At 40.9% G+C, this 21,830-nt stretch overlaps 1 protein-coding gene across 3 annotated transcripts in view; it reads right to left on the bottom strand.

Annotated features, from left to right (window-relative positions):
- Positions 1-2,218, bottom strand: part of PKP4 (plakophilin 4) — a gene marked incomplete at its 5' end in the record, with an annotated part of 74,498 nt that extends 72,280 nt beyond the window's left edge. Inside the window, one exon of one of the 3 annotated variants that reach the window (XM_082312558.1) lies at positions 2,087-2,218. In XM_082312558.1, the coding sequence (XP_082168684.1) occupies positions 2,087-2,215 (129 nt within the window). The remainder of the gene's footprint in view (positions 1-2,086) is intronic. The other 2 variants (XM_082312556.1, XM_082312557.1) reach the window with 2 other exon arrangements.
- Positions 2,219-21,830: the final 19,612 nt, after the last annotated feature.

Genomic DNA, 21,830 nt, shown 5'->3' with positions numbered 1-21,830 from the left:
TAAGGTGTGGCAACTCTATTTTGCAAATACAGACTTACTGCAAATAGAGATTCCTGTATAAAAGGAAGTTAGGCCATAGCAAACAGCATAGTAGTTTCTGTTCAAGCTTAATAAAGTAAATAACTGCACTGGAAAATATTCTGTTCTGGGCTTTCTGCCATACAGGAAGGGTGTTGAATATGTCAGTGTCCATAATTATTATCAACAGAAAAAATACCAGAACGCAACAGTTCAGCTCTTAATTCTTTCACATTATCATTTTCAAGAGCGAAGTACAATTTACATCTTCCTCCCCCTTGTATTCATTCTAATGTGTCTATACATTTTAAAGTGAGGCTACAGTTCTGAAGTTTGTGTTTCACTAACTATTAAACCCCATTTTAATTTTATTTTTTCCTTTCATCAGAATTGAGTTACTTAATAGTCCACATATTTAACAGTCTTTTTATGAATGGAAAGGGGAAGAGGTCTTAAAATTAAGAAATATTCCATTATCATTTTTTCTCCAAGAACCAGAAAAAGATAAAAATGTTTCTTGGGTAGGAAGGGGGGTGTTAACAAATGCCTTTTTACTGTATATTTATCTTGTATCAACCCAATATCGACAATGCTGTCATAATTGTATGTTCAGTTTAAGCAATCACTATTGCATCAAAGCTGCACAAAAGCACTTCTGGACAGTAATCACAGCAGTAAGAGTATTGGCTGGTGATCACTAGCAATTACAGTACTGACATTTATTGCAATGCTGCTCATCAACTAAGCTACCATTATGAGCATGTTCTTTGTGAACTGCAAAATAAAATGGACCAACTTAAAATCACCACAAATGTACTTTAAGCAAATGAGTTCTAATTTACATTTGTGATAAGGTAAGACAGCACAAGGCAAGCTACTGTCTTAGACGATGAGAGGAGACTCAAGATCACTGTAACTCAGATGACTGCAATTACTTGCATCTCAATAGCCTCCAGCATTAATATCTTCCGCATTGGAAGATTTAACATTAGTTTTAATATCACTAAGAAATTACTAGGGTTGCTATTGTCATCTTAAAGTACTTTTGAAACTATTAATTTAGTCATGAAAATAAAGATCCAAATTTCATCATCCTGCAGAAAATTTTCATTTAAGACTGAAGGTTCTATGGGTACAAAATCCATTGATATCAAGACCATATAGTCCAATTCTCACCTTTTTTTTTTTGTTTAATATTAATATGGGACAACATATGAGAACAAATACATCAAGTGTTTACATTCAGAGTTAGTAACTTGAATCAAGTACTGATTGATCTTAAAAGGAGTTCTGAAACAGAGACAGCAAAGCAGATAAATTATAACACCTGAATTTCAGAATGTATGTATTAAGCCAAGAAAGATGATCATTATTCCTAGTTCTGACAGTAAGAGCCAAACTATTACTTCTGTTTTAAAACAAAACAAAAAAAAAACCCACGCAAACCAAAAACTTTAGTTAGAATGTTTCTTTGTAGAACTGCAATTTTTTTCCCCTTGAATGATCTTTACAAATTAAGGCTGAACTTGACCTAAAACACAATTTTATCTTCCCTATTAAGACTATCATTAATATACTTATCCATAAATGTGTTGCAGATTTATAATATATTACTGCCTTGGCATTGATAACTGAAACCAAACTCAAAGTTTAAAACCCATTCTTTAACAAAATACAATTAATCATACCAAAACCGTTATGTGCAAGTTTCTGTAACACTGTACATAACTTTGCAGAATGTACAAAAAGGACTGGTTCTCAATGTTGCATCGATTCTAGGCTAGCTTTTCTTTTTTAAACAATAGCCCTGCATTTCAAGTCTGATTTACAACAACAGTGCATACATTCCAAGGGATACAGAATACCATAATGATGCTTCTGTTCAATGCAATTAAATGAACCCTTTATATTCAGATTCTAACATTCTGACCCACAAAATATACTATACCAAAGCTAGGCAACACATTTTAGAAACAATGTTGGTTTTTTTCCAGCAATCCAATAAAAGACAATGGTTAACTCCACAACGCATACTGAATTTCTGAATTGCTGAAAACAAGGCATATACCTGTTCCTTTACAGAAGCTAAAATGGTAGTGGCAGTAGTCTCTGGTTCCATGCCCGGGCCTGTGGAAGTTTCCTGTGTTGTCTGCGGCAGCCCCTCCTCCACCATTGGGGTCTGCTCAGGGGCTGGCATTTCGCCTGCAATAACAATATTTTAAAATAGTTTACATTTCGAGCCAGTGATGTTTAAGAAAATTCAAGTTTTGAGGATTATAAATTCTCTTTTTTCTGAAAATCTTTCCAAACTTAAGCAAATTAGCAGAGAACTTTGCATTATTAATACCAACGTATGTTGCTATTACTGTGCTTCACCTTCACAAACTGAAATCAGAATTACATACAGAACGTGAGGGTTGGGCAGAAGCAACCAGGCAGCGTGACATTTAAAGGTTATTTTTAAAATATTATTTTGTGGTAGTTACTAAAAGTAGCAAAATCCAAGATGCGTGAAAAATACTAGTGTTAAACATTAAGAACACCCAGGATCAGTAAAAGTTCACCACGTGTGCAGTTTTTAGCATAGAAGTATGACATGTAACAGCAGAGTGCTTTGCTGTTAGGAACTAACCATGGAAGAGACTAATTATGGTAATAAAAAGTTAATGGGAATAATGCTTCCAGTGTTCTTTTTGCAAAAGAGGAAATTAAAACACTGAAGTTAAACCAATTGCCCTGGGCTATGGATAGCGTGGAAAGGACAGACAGGATTAGCGTTCAAGAATCCCAAACCTCATTATCGCAGAGGCAGCGCACTAACAATTCCAGTACATGTAAAAAAGGCAATTTATTTGTTTAACTATAGAAGTCACTTTTAACTAATATTACAGAGATAGTTATGAAGCATGTTTAATACTTTGAAAATAGCAAGTAGGTGGTACTGATGTAGTTTCTGCACATCTACCATGCTTTAATTTCCTTCAGAAAAAGAGAAAATAGAGGTCATGAGGTCTAATGTTAAAAGTAGTCAATATTTCATTTCAGACTCTCAGAACAAACTCAACATTCCTAGAGGAGACAAATATGAACAGCAGCTTCCTTCCCTTCATCTCGCAAGGAGCAGCTTACACTGCAAACAGGCTGTGTACTGGTGCCTATACACAGGGGCCGAGGGCAGGCAAAGCACTATGTTGTCAGAGGACTTCTATGCTACTACAGGCAGCCTTGGGCAGAGGAGATGAGTGGAAACCAGAGGAGAGATGATGTAAGAAAAAGTACTTTCGTTCCACTTCACGTACAGCGGCACATGCACCATTAGAGGGATGTTCAGGCTTATGAGCTGCTTCAAGTGTGCCAGCAGGCGGTCTTTATTAACCACACTATTCTCATCTGCTAAAAGAGCTAGTAACACTGTTATTGTGCAGTTTCACATCGGTCACTGAGGGAAACAAACAGCAACTTCAGAGAAACTAAAGTGAGATGAGCGATGAGAGGCAGTGGAGTGGTCATGGGGGTAACACATGGTGCGGGCGCCTGCTCACCCATCAGCTTCTACCGCTGTGAACGGGAAAAGAAAAGCTGCTTCCAAAAGCACATTACAGCAAGAGCCTCACTTGGGCTCAGACACTTTCTGGAGAAGGGCCTCTCCTCCCCTCAACGGCCGCACAAGTCATACAGGGAGACTGTCCATTAACCTGAAAAGAGTCTGTATAAATAGCCCGTTCTCACCTTATGTCCATATTGCATTTATCCTCTGGAACAAAGAAAAAGAAATTGCACAAATACGGCGCTGCCAGGTTTCTGGCGTCAGGCTTGCAGGGGGAAATCCGAGCACACTAGTTTGGCGACACAAAGAGCAACTCCTTTTCCTTCTTCCCTCACCTCACCTTCCAACAGGACCGAGCCCCCATCGCGGCAACGTAAAGCCTACGCCACGCTCTGTCCTGCTCCTCATCTCAGAAGAATTTAAGCCCAGCGTAGGTGTTTCTTCCTTCCCGCCACTGCCAGCCCCTCAACGCCCCAGCAGAGCCTTCCCCGCCCCGCGCTGAGGGAGAGGAGGCCCCGCCACCGCCCCCCTCCTCACCACCGCCCCCCGGGGCAGCCGCCGGGGCCCTGCCCGCGGGGCAGCGGGGTGCGGGCGGCGCGGCCCCCCGGCCCTCCCCGCCAAGGCCCGGGGGCGGGAGGCGGCAGCCCCACCTGCACCGCGGCCTCCGGCCCGCCTCGCCTCCCGCCCGCCCGTTCCCAATGTACGCTCCGCTCGGGTGCCAGAGACTCGGGGAGAGGAGCCGGGAGGAAAGGGGGGAGGACGAGAAAGGAAGGCGAGACGGCGTCCTGCTCCCCCTCCGCCCAGGCTCCGCGGGGCGGCCGCACCTGAGGGAGCGGGCGGCCCCGGGGCGCGCAGCCCGCCGCCCCTCGGCCCTCCCGGCCGGAGGCGGGAACGGCAGCGCGGCCGCCCGCTGCCAGCGTCGCGGCAAGTCGAGCTCTCAGCAACAACCAAAAAAAGGAAGGAAAGAAACAAGAAAAAAGGGATAACAACCGTTCCTCCCACTGTCACTTCATCCGTGCCGAGGTGCCGGCGGGTATGTCTGAAGGGGACCGAGGCGGGTCCCTCGCAACCGGGACAGAACTCACTCGTGGGGAGTAGGTATGAAGCAACACCGCAGCTACTTGGCCTCCGAAGTTCCACCGAATGCATAACCAGCCATGTCTGGCTATTTTGGAAACAACATTTTTATTCATTTCAAGCTTGCAAATACAAAGGCTGCCACACAGATTTTTATAAGCTAACCCTAAGCCTGGCGTACGCCTAAAGCTTCAAGGACCCTTGTTTCTACAAGAACGAGTTAAATAGCATTCAAGAAAGCAGAATAAAAAATGTGCTCTAATACTTATATAATGGGATTTTGAACAGTCAAAGTGAAAAATGTAACTTTAAGGTTTTAGGAAATAAAAATGAATTCTTTTAAGGTTTTACTTGTAAAAATCAACTCTTTCATCAGGCTGTAATAACCCAAAGAATCACAGAATACACGTTATGATTGCCTGGGTCACACCTGATTTTTTAAACCACTTTCCAGAGTTCGTTTATGACTAGAACGCAGTGTTTCAGGTTTCTAAATGGACTGTTAAATTTGCAAGCATATCATGAAGTAATAAAACTACCCAGTCAAGCTTTTCCTTCATTTAGGAATATTTGCTAAGTAATCAAAAGGCCAAATCTCAGAGACTCTCACAAGTTACACATGAGTTTCTTTCAGAAATGGGCTGCTTTCTTGCCCATACATCCCAACATGTCTTCATCTGCACGGTAACCAGGGGAGTGTCCGTTGTGTTTTGGGACTTCCAGGTAAGAAACACAAAATACAGTACAATAATAAATAAAGCCAATCTTTTAAGTAATAAAAAAAAGGCAGCACTGAATTCTCAATTATGCAGTTATGCATGTGTGCTACTTTAAATCAATTAAATATTTAGATGCACTGTGGTTTAACCCTAGTGGGCAACTCAGCCCCACACAGCCACCCACTCACCCCCGCTCCCCCCCGGCGGGATGGGACAGAGAACTGAAGGGTAAAAGCGTGAAAACTCATGGCTTGAGATGAAGGCAGTTAAACAGAGAAAGCACAAGTCGCACTCACAGGCAAAGCAAAATAAGGAATTCATTCCCCACTTCCCATCAGCAGGCAGGTGTTCAGCCATTTCCAGGAAAGCAGGGCTCCGTCACATGTAACGGTGGCTTGAGAAGACAAATGCCGTAAGTCCCCCCTTCCTCCTCCTCCTGACCAGCTTTTATTGCTGAGCGGGATGCCATACGGTGCGGGATGTCCCTTTGGTCAGCTGGGGTCCGCTGCCCCGGCTGCGTCCCCTCCCAGCGCCTTGTGCCCCCCAGCCTGCTCGCTGGCGGGGTGGGGAGCAGAAAAGGCCGTGACTCTGGGTAAGCCCTGCTCAGCAGTAACTAACACATCCCGGAATTATCGACACTGCTTTGGTCACAAATCCCAGACGTAGCACCATAGGAGCTACTATGAAAAACATTAAACTCTGTCCCAGCCAAAATCAGTACAACATGCCACCATGATCGTACTTTTAAGTTTCCAGTTCTTTCCAAACGTTTAACTATGGTTTACGAAAGATAAGTTATGAGATACCTTAAAACACTGAAATCAGTGCAATACTTAGTCCATGAAACAAAAGACTTCTTAATTTTAAGACATATGGGGAAGAAAAGCACAGCTTTTTTCTTTTAACTTTACTTAAAAAAAACCCCAACCTTGACTTTTTGAAGCTTCTATCTATGATGTGCCACAAAAGTGCTATAAAAATGTAGTGCCAATTCCTTGTAAGTGATCACTTTCAAAGTATATTGTCTAAATGAATACTTAAAACTAGACCAACTAAAAACCTCTACAAAAATAAGATATAATGAGCACAGATACGAGATGATCTCAATTTGTCTTTTCCATAATCTTATCTGTCACTCTCTTCTCACCCCAAAACTGTGAAATAACTCTTCAACCTATCCGTAGTAAATTTCTGTAACCAGTCAAGAAAACCTACATCTGAACTAGTTGGAAAGTATGACAGTTTCTCTGAACAGATAATATACCCCATATTGAGTCTCTAATAACAACACTCAGATGAAAACCAATCAACTTAATTATTAATGAAGATGTCAATGTTAAATGTACATCTATCTCAGTGTTAAGAGGTGTAATTAGAGCGCTATACCCTTCCACACAGGCAGTTGTTTTAACTGCTGTTCTTTCAATTAACACATTTCTTGGCAAAGTAACTGATTTTCTAATCTCGATTTCAAGATTAGACAATTGTTGGCTTTGATCCTACAAACACTTACGCACATACTTAAGCTATTGCAAACGAGTACGCTCATTCACTCCGACCTCCTGCGTGGCCAGGCAGCTGCCAGGCACATGAGCTGAGGTGACCTGGTGCAGGAAAGGAAGGAACGGGGAGATGCTCTCTGACGCCCAGCCCCACAGAGGACCCCGTCCCCACCACCGTGCCTCCCTCCAGGCATGCTGTTGGAGGAAAGGAACTCAACAAGGCAATTTAGAGTCTCATACTCACCTTACAGGAATATGAAATACCAAATACAGGATTCGTGAGAGCCTTAAAATCAAGTACAAGTAAAACTTGGGAGGAGCTAGTAAGAAAACCTCTTTCTTCCTTACACAAGACTGGGATTTACTGGCTGAAGATACTTCCTGAGTTGTGTTACTCCTTTGGCTATGGATAACTGGTTCGTTATTGGAAAACGAGCAACCCTTCATCCCTCAAAAAATTAGGTCCATAGTTACATTGCCTGCCTCTTATGTCATGGCCCAGCAGTTGGATCTCACCCAGAATGGGAGACTTTCTTCCTACATCTTTCCCTGTCTGTCCAAATCCTCATCCCCTACAACCTTTCGCTGCAGTATCATGGCTACTAAGCTGCAGTCAGGATGGATGCGGGGCTGCTTTCTACAAACTTTATACGTGGATGAATCAGACAACATACACAGGTACCATGTTAACGCTTCCCTGTATTCCAGCTTTTTTAATTCTCAAATTGCTCCTGCACATTAAAGACACTGAGATCTATGTAGCCACAATGAAAGCTCCGACAACATTCTACTGTTGTACTGCTTTGTGCAATGCATTTCAGCATATCTTATTCACATAACTTCTTAAAATTCCTGAATATGAGAGAAAAGTTTACAGATTTAAGTTCGCTGGTATAGCAAAGAATGCATGAGAATTGAAAGACTTAAGTGTTCTGAGATGATCTTCTGGTGGATGTTGCAGAACTACAGATTTGTGAACGGTGTAAATGGTTCTAGTATACCTCAAAAGTGTAATGCGAGATCCTTTCAAACTTTTGAGGGAGATTAACAGCGGACTTGAGGAGCGCAGTAAGAATTTGCTACCATTTTCTGTAGATTTCAGTCTCTGACCAAAATAATGTATTTCCAATCATTTAAATATTTTTTCAGAAAAATTGTTAAATGCTTCATCTTGTAGCATACGTCTGAGAAAATTCTTGAGACCTATTCTGAATTTTGAAATTCTCTATTTAAAAGTAAAAGACAAAGAACAGAAGCAGTGACAATCTAGCTCTAGGCTGGCCCGCATTTCCATTTTCAAACTAGATGCAAGTGTGCAAGGCAAATAAAGCTGTTTAATTTGAAGCCTGTAGTCTGAAATACCCTACAATCATTCTGAAAATAGTGGCTTTTCCATCCTCTCTACCATGGAGGCACACTGAAATGGTTTCATGAAACCATGCAGTAAGTTGGATCAGAGCAAACCAAGCCATCAAAAAGAGTTAGCTTCCAATCCAACAAGTGTACGGCGGAGACCATCTCTAGGCAACTGCAGGGATTTGCTCGAGCAAACCACGTTTAAACAGCCACTTTAACTCTCTTTAGAGGATACCTATTGCCTCCACTATGCACAATTAGCTTGTTTACATCTAGCACACAAAAGCACCGACTCCTAAAAACCTCCCAGATGTTCTCCTTTTGTACAAATGCAGCAGACTTCTTGGCACCCCAGCATTGATGATGGGGCAGATTCACCAGTTTTCTTTAGTAGCTTGCCAATGCTGGCTTTCACACTGGTCCCCTAAGCATGCACTGGGGTTGTAGGTTGCCAAAATGGGTAATGCTTTCTTTTGTGTCTGATCAAATGGTCAAACAGCTGCAAAGCAAATAGGTTCAGTGAGTTCATCTGACACAAAGCTATGCTTTTTTGCGGGGAGTGGGTCTTATTTTTCTGAATCAGCCAATCTTGCAGCCGTACAATCACTGATGCAAGGAAGGAACAAGAATACACAATTGAGAAGGAGAGAAGAAATAAGAGAAATCACTAAACTGAGCGTAGGCAACCATGTTTTAATTCTTCATTCTCTTTAGTCTCTACTCCCAACCTTCCACTGCTCCTCCTGTTATTTTCTTAGAGATACCCAGAGAGTTTTGCCAGCACCGAGTAATCCCTCTCCTTGTAGAGTGGGCCCAAGGAGAACCCAGACCTTTCCAGGTTCCCTGCAAGAGAGCAAAAGTGGTGCTTTTCCACAGCTTTCTACTCACTTCCCTTCATATTTCTCTTGCCTTCCTTACGCAGGTGATTCTCCCCAATTTTGTCCTTACCTGTGCTCCTTGTTTCTGAGCCTCCCATTGCTGACCTGAAGCCAGTAACAAAAGCCACCAAAGTCATTCGCACTGCAGAGCTAAGGTAATTCTTATGAACACTTTCAACTAGGATAGGATAGACCACCTATTTCATGAGGGAAACGTGATAAAAACAAGCAACATGTCATCACTAAAAATCCTCATATTTATCTAGCTACAAGATTAACTCAAGCAACAGAAGTAAATCACCAAGGACATCAGGGAGATACTCGTTAGTACAGAAGAAAAAAGCTCCAATGTGCTAAAATCAATTTGCTGGGACACTGACATGTTGTATATTAAACAACTAAGTTATTCTTACAAATCTACACTTAAGCAACAAGGCACATCTCAGCTTTTGGTCAAAGATTCTTGTTTTCTCATCCTTTACAGTATATGTGAAAGTCAAACCAAAACAAGACTTACTACATTTCTACAGTTTTTAGATGAAGACATGATTAAAATTTATCTGATTTTTTTAGTTACTTCACAGACATGTCAGTACACTCCTAGGTGTGAGTAGCTCCTATTACCTCCATCCTGCTACAAGGATGGAGTGCTGCTCACCCACGAACTAGGCAGTGATTTACATTCTCAAGCTTGGTGCAACCAAGTGACTGAACTAAGACAAACTCTGTATTATGTCTACCAGCCCGTAGTCATGTGTTTGGATGAAAAGACAGCAGATGACAACTCATCCACTTGCAAAGATGACACAAGCAATTAAAAATGGATTATGTGAAAGACATTTACATGAAAAATAGGTTTTAAAATTTCCAGGTGCAGTAAGTCAAGATACTTCAAATATCACATTATAGGCTAAACATTCTGTTACGATATCACTTTTCTTTATGGACATTAGTAGTGCAGAAGTTTTGTTCACATGGACTTAAGGATGAAACCAGGGAAGTAAATATATTGTCTGATAAAAACATGGAAGAAATTGACTTCTGTAATGACAGGGTAAAAAATGCAGCTGCGTAGTTGTGCAGGCCGAGTCCCTCAGTAACAAAAGAAACCTACACGCAGCTGATGCGCTGCCCGAGAAATGTGGGAGATGCGCTCAGCTACCTTACTGCTACATTTACTGTCTTCCTCATCCCTTTTTCTTCTCGGGATACATTTTTTCCTCTCCCTCTTTTTTTTTTTTTTTTTTTTTTTTTTAAAATACATGCAGGTTCAAAAAGGATCTGGTGCTATGTCCTTTTTAAAATGCTAAAAATTATTACCCTAGCTTTTGGATAAATGTATTTTTGTTACAGCTCCTAGTAAAAGACAGCCCCCCCCCTTTTTTTTTTTGCCGATGGCTACATACTTTAACTCCAATCTAGTGAGCAGGCAAGATTCTACATCCGCAAATATCCAGTTGTAACATGTTCACAAGATGAATATTTTTATAGCTTTAAACTAACCATTCAACAGAAGAGATCAGACAGGTATAGAAGACGACCATTTTGAATAAAGGCATATTTACGATCATATCCTCCAAGGCCTGAGGCACCATTTGTAGCTCACCTTAAAAAAAGAACCATCTTTGTCATCTGAAGGATGTCTGGAGAGCGTTCGTGCTTCACAAATATATGAAGTACCACAAGCTAATTGGCAATGAACAGAGTTTTCAGTAGTTTAAGTCGACAAGGCTCCGTGCCTTAAAGAAAACACAAACGACAGACCCCAAACCCGGCCCTTTCCTTTGGACCATCCCGAGCCTGTATTGCTCTGTTCTGCCGACAGATCTGAATCCACTGCCACTCAGAAGCACCTCACCGAGCGCAGTGCTCACAACCAGTTCTGCAGACGAGCAAACAAACAGCAGATTTATCTCGAGGGATAAAGTTCAGTCTTATCCTAGTGCAGACTGAGAGGGAGGAGGCGGGACATGTAGTATCACAGAAGGACTTTAGATTTTCCACGCAGACTGCCAGGTGACAGAGAGATTCATCAATTACTCATTCAACCATTCATAGAAGGATAAATTCTTAGTTTGGTGTTGGAATATTCTTGATTAATTTAGGGTATGAAGTCATTCAGAATGAATGTCACAGAACAACTTAACTTAAAAACTGTAACGGCTGAGTAACTGCAGTGCACGTACGCTGTGCGGTACTGCTACCAAATGCTTGCAAAGTGTAGGAGCTCCAAACCGACACTTTCCAATCTCCCACCTGAAAACTCCTATAAACAAGCAAACGGGAGTTAAATTGAGAATAACTGTAAATAAAGATATAAACACTACCAAGCAGAACAATAGCTGCAGGTATTATTCAATTTCCACTTATATTTTCTCCTAGCCCTGTAAAATTATTACTGACGTATTACTCCATACATTATTGCTAGATATAATGCACACTAACTATAGACAGATATATTTCAACTGGAAGTATTATAAAAACAAGTTTATTTTATATGTATTTATAAAAGTATGCTTTTCAATTTTGTCATATAGTCTATTGGAAAAATTATTATATAAACAATTTTTCCAATGATAAAAATTAACAGCTACGACCACAATTTTAAAAGACAGCTGAAGAGTTTGAGACTTCCACAGCTCCCCGCGTTTTGCCAATGCAAGTTTCGGAGGGACGTGGTGCAAGGCGTATCAGTGAGATGGTCTGGAACCAGACACCGCCAACCCCCTGTTGCATCCTGCCTTTACAAACCAAGCAGACTAGATCGGTGGTGCGATCTCACTTGTAACATAGACTCGCATATTTTTACTGACACTGCAGTCTTCATCTCCGCTTTGAGAACCGTGGTTCAGGAATGAGTGACCAACGAGCAGCAGCTTAAATCGGGTTTAGAAGGGAGAAAAGTCCAACTATGCCCTTGCAAAATTTAGAAACTGATGATGTTAAAACTTCTGCTTTTACTCAGGATTCATTTATAAGTTCTTTAATGCAACCTATGGTTGGTCCTGCTCAAATGACTACCACAGAAAAGTCAAATTCTTGCATACCATAAAGATAGATAGGGGAATACCACTATTCTCTAATAAACATGGCTCTGGATTAGCAAAAGGTTCTATTAAAATGAAATTTTAACGATTGCTAAACTGTAGTTGACTCTTCATTTTGCTCTGAAACAGAACTGCACAGCAAAACTCCGTCTGCTGCCAAGAATGCTCTACGTGCAAACTTCTGTATTTAAGCAAATGGAGCTCTCGCATTCTCTTGTGAATTAGACAACAAGTGTCTGGCTTTTAAGGCCAAAATTACCAATACTTCAATCAGTTCTCCAATCCCCCCCAAAAGAGGTATCATCAGTATTATTTTTCTGAGGTATATTTGATTGTTTACCTTTAAAAACTTGTACTTGATTACACATAACTCTAGAGAGAATTTAGTATTTCTACTAATACTTTGTAGAGACGAAGAGCTGTGAAATGCCAAAATTTACAAGTAACATTACAATTAGAGGAGATCAAAGACAACTGAGTAACTTGAAGAAAACCATAAAGCAAGGTGAACAAGCTAACATTGATAAATACAAAACTACATGAACTATTCCTATCAACATGATCCATATGCCTTCCCATAGTAGGGGCTGGATGACAGAAGCATAACTATAAAGTTAGACACACTTAGGTTAAAATGTTTGGCTAGGCACAAAGGCTTTTTGCAGAAGTGCCATAAGGGAAAAAAAAAGTCAGGTCAATGGTACATTAAATAATGTAAATAATTTTAACCACACTCTAAAATAGATGCCTGCAGTACAAAATGTAGACAATTCAGTATACAGCAACAAGAAAATTCAGAGTGATACAAAATCATATACCAAAGGAATGAAGATTAAGTGCAAAATGGTCAAGAAGGGAAATGAATACTGAATGATGGCAAACAGTTCAGGTTTTTTACTGATGCTCAGTTAAACCAAGAAGTTCTCAGACCAGTATTCGCAGGCTTCCTGTTGTGTGGAAGCACTGCATCTTTATGCAGCGCCCTGTGATGATGCCAAGATGTGACTTCCTTCCCTCAGTGAAAAACTTTTCTTCCTGTAAAACCTCCTACAGGCATACAATTTTGTCATGAAATGGCAATATTTTGCCTCAAAGTTTACTGGTTGGAGATGCAATTTAGATAGCTTTCCTGCCTCAGTTCCTGAAAGACTAAAAATATGACTAAAATGTATTTTAAAAGCTCAAATCCGAAGTTTCAAAGGAATCTCAAATATTGGTCACAACATCAGCATTCTTATTTCCACCTTTTAATTTCCTGGCCCATATTCTAGTCTAATTCTAATTTCCGAGCAGGGAAAATTAAGCACACCAAAACGAGTAACAGGCTATCTCGTAGGTACTAAAGCTTCAAGTGTTAAGAAATAGCATGGATTTGTCGAGAGCAGATTATATCAAATCTACCTAATTTTGTTCCATGACAAGAGCACTAGAAGAAATGCACCTGGGCGGTAAAGCTTTTGACACTGCCACGTGGCCTTCTGACACGCAGCCTCGACAGCACAGGTAAAAACCCAGTGGGGGGAAGCGGTAACCAGGGTGACCTGTTAGAAAGTTGTAATCAAAGCAGCAGTTAAGAGTTCGCTTGCATCGAAAGCAGACTTGCAATGGGGTTCTGTCACAGGTACCGCCTGGACACCGTTACCCGGGATGAGGAATGAAAAGCAGCCCCGCTGCCAGCATCGCGCAGATGATGGCTGGGGACAGGGGAGGGGAAAGCGCGTCTCACTGAGTGGTAGGGCCAGCATTCAGAGATCGTCAGCTATAGGAGTACCTATCTAAAAACAAATGTCAAACTCAAAAGCAGCTGATCCCAACTCAAACTGAACATCGAAGCTTGTCTATCCACCCCAGTGATACCCACTGATTTCGCATTACCTCCACAAGCATAATCCTGCCTTGCCTATATTCACATTCGCCAGGCTACAAAGATGATCAAAGTCCTGCACTGAAGCAGGAACAAATGCAGTACAGCAGACAACCAGTAAGACAACAGCTCTGTGGAAAACAACATGAAGCTGGGATGCCTCTAATCAAAGCACACTTTCCTGTGACAAAGAAAAAGGAGGGGAAAAAGAAAAAAAAAAAAAAAGTATCTCTTATCACTCCTGCTTATTTTCCATTTCCCACTGCACTGAAATGCACAATCTTCCCAGTCTGCTTAGCTAAAGAAGTATATCCGAGTTTTGTGCACCCAATTTCATGCTAGATCAATTGAAAAGTCAGAAGAAAGCAACCAAAGCTATGCAAATTTTACGTAGGAGTAGCCTGTGTTTAGATACAAAATAGAGACTATAGGGAAAAGTGATAACAGCTGAAATATTGAAGTTACTGCAGCAAAGACAAAACAATAATGAAGGCTAACATTTAAAAGCTACTGCTGTCTTCTTGCCAGGTATCAGACAATATCAATGACATTAATTATTTAAGTGTTACTGTCTCTTCTAAATGGGATACGGGGGTGCTCTTTTCCCCTACCAAATTCAAACAAACTTTATTTTTTTAGACCTCTTCATAACTAGAGATAATAGAAAAAATTAAATGCTCACAGTTATGATTTAGATAGGCCTGACAATTAATACTGACATATTTAAATAAGCAACTCTACCACCAGAAAAGTTCCAAACTTAATCAGTTATTTTCACTGTGCTTTAACACAAAGCTCAAAATGAGGGGTTTAAAACACAGCTATCAAAAGTAAATCCTCTCAATAACATGAGGTAGTTGAAAAATTACACAATTTTAAGTCTTAAAAACCCACAACAATTAATTACTGGTTTAGGGGATTTCCACTTTCAAAATAGAGAAAGCCTGCTCTTGCTTGCACCGTGCAAGCCCAGGAAAACGCCAATATAACAACTCAGGAAATACACTCATGGATGACAACAGCAGAAAAGAATGCACTTCCAGAACTTGCAAGATTGCTATTTCATATAACGCTTAAATAGTAATTGTAGTTAGAGGCATATCTCCCATTTTTAGAATGTCTTACTTAAGCTTCATAAATATATATACAATTCCAGATAGCTGATATTGAACTGAACTTTCTGAGCACTGCGAAGTAAGGAAGAGGAAGCAGCTGAGCACCAGGCAGGAAAGCACGCCAAGCCAAACAAAGCCCCAACGCCCTTCAGCAGAATAAAGTACTAAAACCAGCCCTGGTTGAAAGGGAATCAACAAGAAACACCCGTATTACTATACCACAGGAACTGAAAATAGTTGTTACACATGTCATTTATGCCATCTAAAAATGAAATATTTCAGCAAGGTGCTTTAAGTCAGTTGCTAGTTATCTTTTCAATATCACAGACAGCAGGATAAACTACAGATGTTAACGGGATACATATCTACTAATTGCATTTTTTGCCTTTCTATTTGTGAGAAAGACCACTTCAAATCCCAAAATTTTAAAGTGGAGCTTTCCAGCAAAGGCACAGAAGAGTTTCTACAGAGGGTTTCACCTCTTTTTGCTTTTTCTTTTAAAGCTCACCTAGTACATCCTCTATTAGTTCAGTTCTCATATGACCAGACAGGTAAAGCCATAAATGCCAGAGCAAATGCTAACATCCCCAGCAAAGGACGGGCAAAAATAGGCTCAAAAATCTACCTGACACTTCACTTGCTTAAGGGAAGTCTATAACACTCCACTTCTTTTGTCAAACAAAAGCACAATAAAAACTTAATGAAAGATATCTGCATTATATAGTCTGCATATAATTATTTCTTCAAATAACATTTTTAAAGGAGTTGCTCCCTTACAACGGCAGACACAGTTTGTAATTTGTTTCTCTACAGTAATGCTGCTGGTTAACTCCAAATAACTCTCAACGCACCTTCTGATGAACACTGTTAAAATCTTTTTTTATATGCTTTAAAAATAGACTTCAGCGAGGCTATTAATGCGGACTTCAGATCAACATTTCCAAATACAGCAAGGTAAACAGACGCACACTCACATACTCGCTTGTCCCACTTTTATCCGGTTTTAATCCCGATGCTGTTGCTGCTTGTCAACATCCTCTTGTTGAGCCACATATGCCCAACGATTTTGCCAGACACAGGGAATAAGCCAGAAGTCCCTTAACTTGTCGTTTACCGTCACCCGAAAAGGTAGCATTGACTTGCAACTGAAGGGAGAGAGTAACACGCCCGTGGTGATCTGGAGAGTTTCTGTCCTCAGACTAGCGAAGTGGCACCCAGAGCTCTGCGCAACGCTGGCGTTCGACACGGGCCAGCCACCGCTGAGCCAGCACGCGTGTCCGCCGCAGTGAAACGCAGACACAGAAGAATCCCGCGAGGTCGATAACCCAGCCCAGGACACCCTAGGCTTCCTCCCAGGAGGATCACCCTGCCCGCAAACCGCGGCACGCTCCCGGGGCCGGGACAGCAGGCGGGCCCCGCGCAGCGCTGCCCCAGGCACGCCCGTGCTCCGCCGGGCCGAGGCCCGTGCCAGGGAGCCAGCCCTCAGCTCGGAGAAGCCACTTGGAAATCCCTTCACAACTGCGGTCATCACCATCGCTACTCCTATCCTCAACAGGAATTAGAAGTATAAAGCATATAAACGAAGGAAAATGTAGTAGAACTGGCACGGGACAAAGCTCTGACACGAGGTCGGTTACGTGTTCCATACTTGTCACCAACGAACACCTCACAGGGGTGGGCCGAGTCTTTAGACCTCATTATCCCCAAATAAGTCTTCATGAAAGTGAAACACTATTTACTGGAACGGCAATGTGAACTTCAGGTTTCACACTGAATTCCAAAGAACTGATGATCCAACCTCACTGATGACCTATTTGCAAAAGAGGGAAAGACTTGTAACCATGCCAAGTATAGCATGCTCAAAGCTACAAACTTTCAACAGGAAAAAAAGGTCTTCCTTAATAAACTATTGATACAGTGTCTTCACAACAGACTGTTTTGTGACATTTCCAATGCATTAGTTACAAACGTAATCCATCGGTGAATTGTAAGACCCACTGATCAAAGCAAAATTCAAAAGATAGGAACAGTCACGTTACCAGCTTTCAGCTTCAGAGAGAAGTCATCTCTGGAGACCATTCGTTTCTGTAACTGGTCTTCCTTCATTTGAAAAAGGACAGAGTTTACAGCATAACCATTAATGCGTTTTAGTGAATCTCCAACAGCAGGGAAGAGATAGTTGCTAGTAGTGGCCACTCAAACTTTGGGGTGGAAGCTTTATTAGAAACAAATACTGCTGCAAACTTGGTCCTATGAGACCTAGCTTTTCTAGACATTGATTGATGCATGAATAATCATCATAATGGGGGGGGCACAGGTATTCATTTCACAGATATAGTGATGGAAGAGCAATTAAACCAACAAAAAAGATTATTTACTCAACAAACTCAAGCCTAAAAGACAGAACAACAGAAAAAAAAAAAAAATCAGTTGCCAAAATAGCCACGGACCACATTGTTATGGACTGGTTTAAATTTAAAATGGAAGGACAATTTAAGTAGGCAGACCTGTAACTGAAGTCATCAATTTGAGAAGAACAAATCTTATCAAATAGAAAACAACGTGGTGAAATCAGCAGCAGAGCTCAGTAGAGCTGTCTGATGCTAGTGCTTCCAAACAAATCTGCATCTGTCCAAAGCAGTGGAAAGGATGACACACAGAAGCATGCAACATCCATCTAAGCCAACAAAGAATTACTTATCTGGGAAGCATACCTAGTTTAAGGGATACAAGTGAAAAAGTAGAGCAACCTAAGGGGAGAGGAGAAATCTACACGTCCGTGAATTTTGAGAACTGCTGTTTTCCAAGTCAAATAATAATGGAATTACGGGAAAGTTACAGACAATCAAGCCAAACAAGACTTGCTAAAGCAGCAAAGAAATTCCAAGAGTAACAAACGCATTTATCTGTAGAGAAGACATGGTCAGGTAATACCCTACCAGGTACCTAAGACAGAGTAAGCTGCACACGGTCTCTATTTTCAAATGATCATGATTCAGCCTGCTTACGGGAAGGAAGACAAAAAAGCAGCGTTAATGAGAAGCTCCATCTGGAAAGAAGTTTCTCTACTAGGAATTCCCTTGTGATTGATCATGTTTAACATTGTCAAAGCAACCGGCCTTCACGTGGCTTCCAAATTTGTGGGGGCTTTGGTAGGCAAGAAGGGCTTGGGGCATTAAGCAGGCATGTTGTTATGGAAGACCTCGAGGAATTAATCTTGCTGCTGTTCTTTAGCCAAGCCACAGATGGTGACCAAGGAAAGTTTCTGTAATAGACAATAAGGCATCACAAAGAAGTGACTGGTGAGAAGAACATGGACTCACTAGCTGTTCCTGTGAGATGGCCACAGTAATGGCACATGTCATTGTAGAATACATCAAATATACACTTCCAAAAGAGATTCTGAAGTGTTGCTTCCATTATAATGGAATAAAAGTTAACCCAGTGCCTGGCACAGGTCTCGTTTCTCACGTCTGCAGCTGGTTGTGCTGGTCTGACTGAATTCAAAGGCTGTCATGATGATAAAGGGACCAAGCCCTCCTTTTTGACAGGCAGAAACCTAACAAAACAGAGACTGAGGAGATATTGTTTTCTATGAATACTTGGGGGTAAAAATGAGAATAAGGAGACATTTGAGAGAAGACCAAATAGGTCATAAGTGGCAATAACGAAATCTATAACTATAAATTAGGAAATTTCTCAGTGTAATGAACATCTTGGAAAAGTGAAAAAACTATACTGAATGTATCAATTGAGAATAGAATTACTGGTGGCTATTTTCTTCACTGTTGTAACTGCACTGATAGGACCCTTAGAGCGGATTCCTATCATACTGGTATACCCAATTTATTTTTTCTTATGGCAAAAGGGCCCATTGGTATACAAATAAAATCCTATCTACCATAAGGAAAGTCAGACTACTTCAATCACACAGTTAAAACAGCAGAAAGTAGCCAGCTCCTCTGGGATGTGTTTACAGTCTGTATTGTTTTGATTCATATCCTGCTGGCTTCTTTGCAAGTAGAAAATGTTAAGGTCAAATCAAGGTGATTTGCTTGCTTTCCTTCTGTGGTAGGGCCATTTCAATTAGCGCTCTTGAATAAAATATACACAAATATCTTCATACAGTAGCTGAACTTATTAATAATCAAAGCTATTACTACATTTAGCATCCACTCATAGCACTCTAACAATGCCAAGTACATCTGGACATCCACAGGATTTTTAGAATCATATGCTCAGATTCCACCATGTTTAAAGGTACAAATTAGGACTTGAAAACAATTAGCTCGAGTCACTGCATCTCCATCTGCTAGTTTTATGGTAAGACTTCACATTTTTGTTTAAGTTCACCCAGGATTAAATGGGGATCTGCTCCCGTCTTCAGTGTAGAGCTAGTCAAGGTGGTCAAGGCCAGAGCTGCTCTAACCAATCCAAAATGAGTAGCACAGGAGAAAATCTACACAGATGTAGCTGTGTCATTATAAACGATAACTTACTTGGGGGAGATGCTGAATGTCCCCTACCCAAGTAAATCTGCACACGTAAATCACCATTCTGTCTGAAGATAACATACAAACCTACACTCAATCCTATACTGTGGGAAGTTTGACAGCCACGTATTCTTTCATCTAGATGAAGAAATGATCTTGACTTTGGCCAGGTGAGAGGCACAGTCACTGCATCTCCTAATACATATTTCCATTTTGCCCTTTTTATTTCAAAGTAAAGTCAGACATTAGCACCATGTCATTCAATGTTACTAGGTCCGCTTCCAGCGTACTGGACAAGATTAATTATATTGAACACTAGCTCTGCCTTCAAGGAACAGCTGGGTGGAAAGCTAATTCGCACTTAAAACTGAAAAGATGCAGTTTGTGTTTGTACACCTATGACGTCATAGTTTTACAAATTTAACACATTACAACGTGAGGCAACATCACACCAAACTGTTTCACATTCATTTTAAAAAAATACACTGGCAAGAAGTCTAAACTTTGGACCATACAAGGCTGTCCATCAGTAAGGTCATTTGAAAGGCAAACTAAGTCCCCAGTACTACTGTAAAGATAGCTGCTCACTCCACACACTATATAAGAGATTATTAAACACATTAAAAATAAGAAAGCTTTATATTTCAAAAAATAGCATATCCTCAGTTGTAAACATTGTCTTCAGCTTGGATTGTCCTGTATCAAACAGAGACTGAAAATGTCCAAATAGCAAATGCACGTATTAAATCCAGCTACCCATAAGAACTTCAGTAAAGCTATATTGCGTCAGACTAGAGATTCACCTAGCACGATAATCTTGACTGACGACGGCCTACAGCAGATGCTTGAGAAAAAAGGACCAGAGAAGCGTGCAGTTCTGTATCCCCGGGTTTCTCTCCCAGCCACCACAAAGAAACAAGTTGGGTGTACAAACAAGACAGCTTCCAAGCCTGAATTACCAGATTCAGCTGAATTATGGGAATTTAATGGCAAAGCAGATAAAGAGTCCCAACTTACAGTATCTTTTAAAAAGTTGTGCAAAATGAAGGAGAAATATTTTGAAGTAACACAGAATATTAGCTGTTTCCCAGGTGTTTTTTTTTTCCCCCCATATGCTCTAAAGAATCTTCTTTTAAAACCTTTAAATACAAGTGCCAGATTCTTGCAACAGAAGACACTGAAGAACAGTAGTTATTCATCTGTTGTCTGGAACCAAAACTTGATTCTGAAATACAGGCCACGCAAGCTTAAGAGTTTTGAATGTCAATAGACTATACTCTTCCATAAGGATTTTCACCTGATGCCTTAGTTTAAGGAATTACAAAACACAGTGACAAGCGTAAATATAAAAGACAGCAGTACAATGGGAGGGTTGATGAAATAAAAGTTGTAAAAATTAAGAAAGTTAAGAAGATTGTTTAGTTATCACAACTATATCTTTGCTCTCCTTCTGTTTAAGGCTGTGACAAATTGCCAGAGCAGAGGCTTTGTAGTTGGTTGTTAATTAGTTAATGAACATTAGTAGAATGACATTCCAGGGGTTTCACACTTCGTATTTATTCATACTGCAGGGAAAAGGACACACCGCACTTGAATTTCTAGAACTGGAAGGCGTTTTTGCACCCAAGATAAAAACCTCTAGCCTGGCTGTAATTCTGTGCAACAGGCAAACCATTTCAGTCAGCTGCAGGCCATGTCTAAGGTAGGAGACCCAAGCTACGGCCGCCTCCGTCAGACCCTGGGCACGGAGGGAAGGAGCAGAAATGGAGCTCCTGCAGTGGTATATCCTGTCTCCCCTTCTTCCAACATGTTTAAGTTTGCCCATCCAAAGGCTTGGAAGTGAGACAGACACATCAAATATGTTGAAAGAAAAGCCTAAGCAGGCAGGTGGCTGTTTGCCACGCAGACAACACTAACACGCTTTTACCAATTGCCTGCTTGTTTCAGTCAACCTGGGGGAAAAGGTTTGCTTAGGATCATAGAGAACCAATTATTAGCTCCAACAGAAGCATGAAATATTGAAGAAGTTACCCGCGTAGTGTGAGCAGTTCTCGATTTTGTAAGAAAAAAAATTCTTTACAAGTAAAAGAATGCATTCGACTGTTGGACTGCAAGATGAAGTATTTCTGAACTGCTACTCTGATGACAAAATGTGACTGAAGGAGGAAAACTGTCACAAGTTTTCATACAGTGACATTCTTCTAAAGCGTGATC

This window comes from Platalea leucorodia (genome assembly GCF_965183815.1).
Source record: "Platalea leucorodia genome assembly, chromosome: 5".
Taxonomy (NCBI): Eukaryota; Metazoa; Chordata; class Aves; order Pelecaniformes; family Threskiornithidae; genus Platalea; species Platalea leucorodia.
This window is presented reverse-complemented; position numbering and strand designations above follow the sequence as displayed.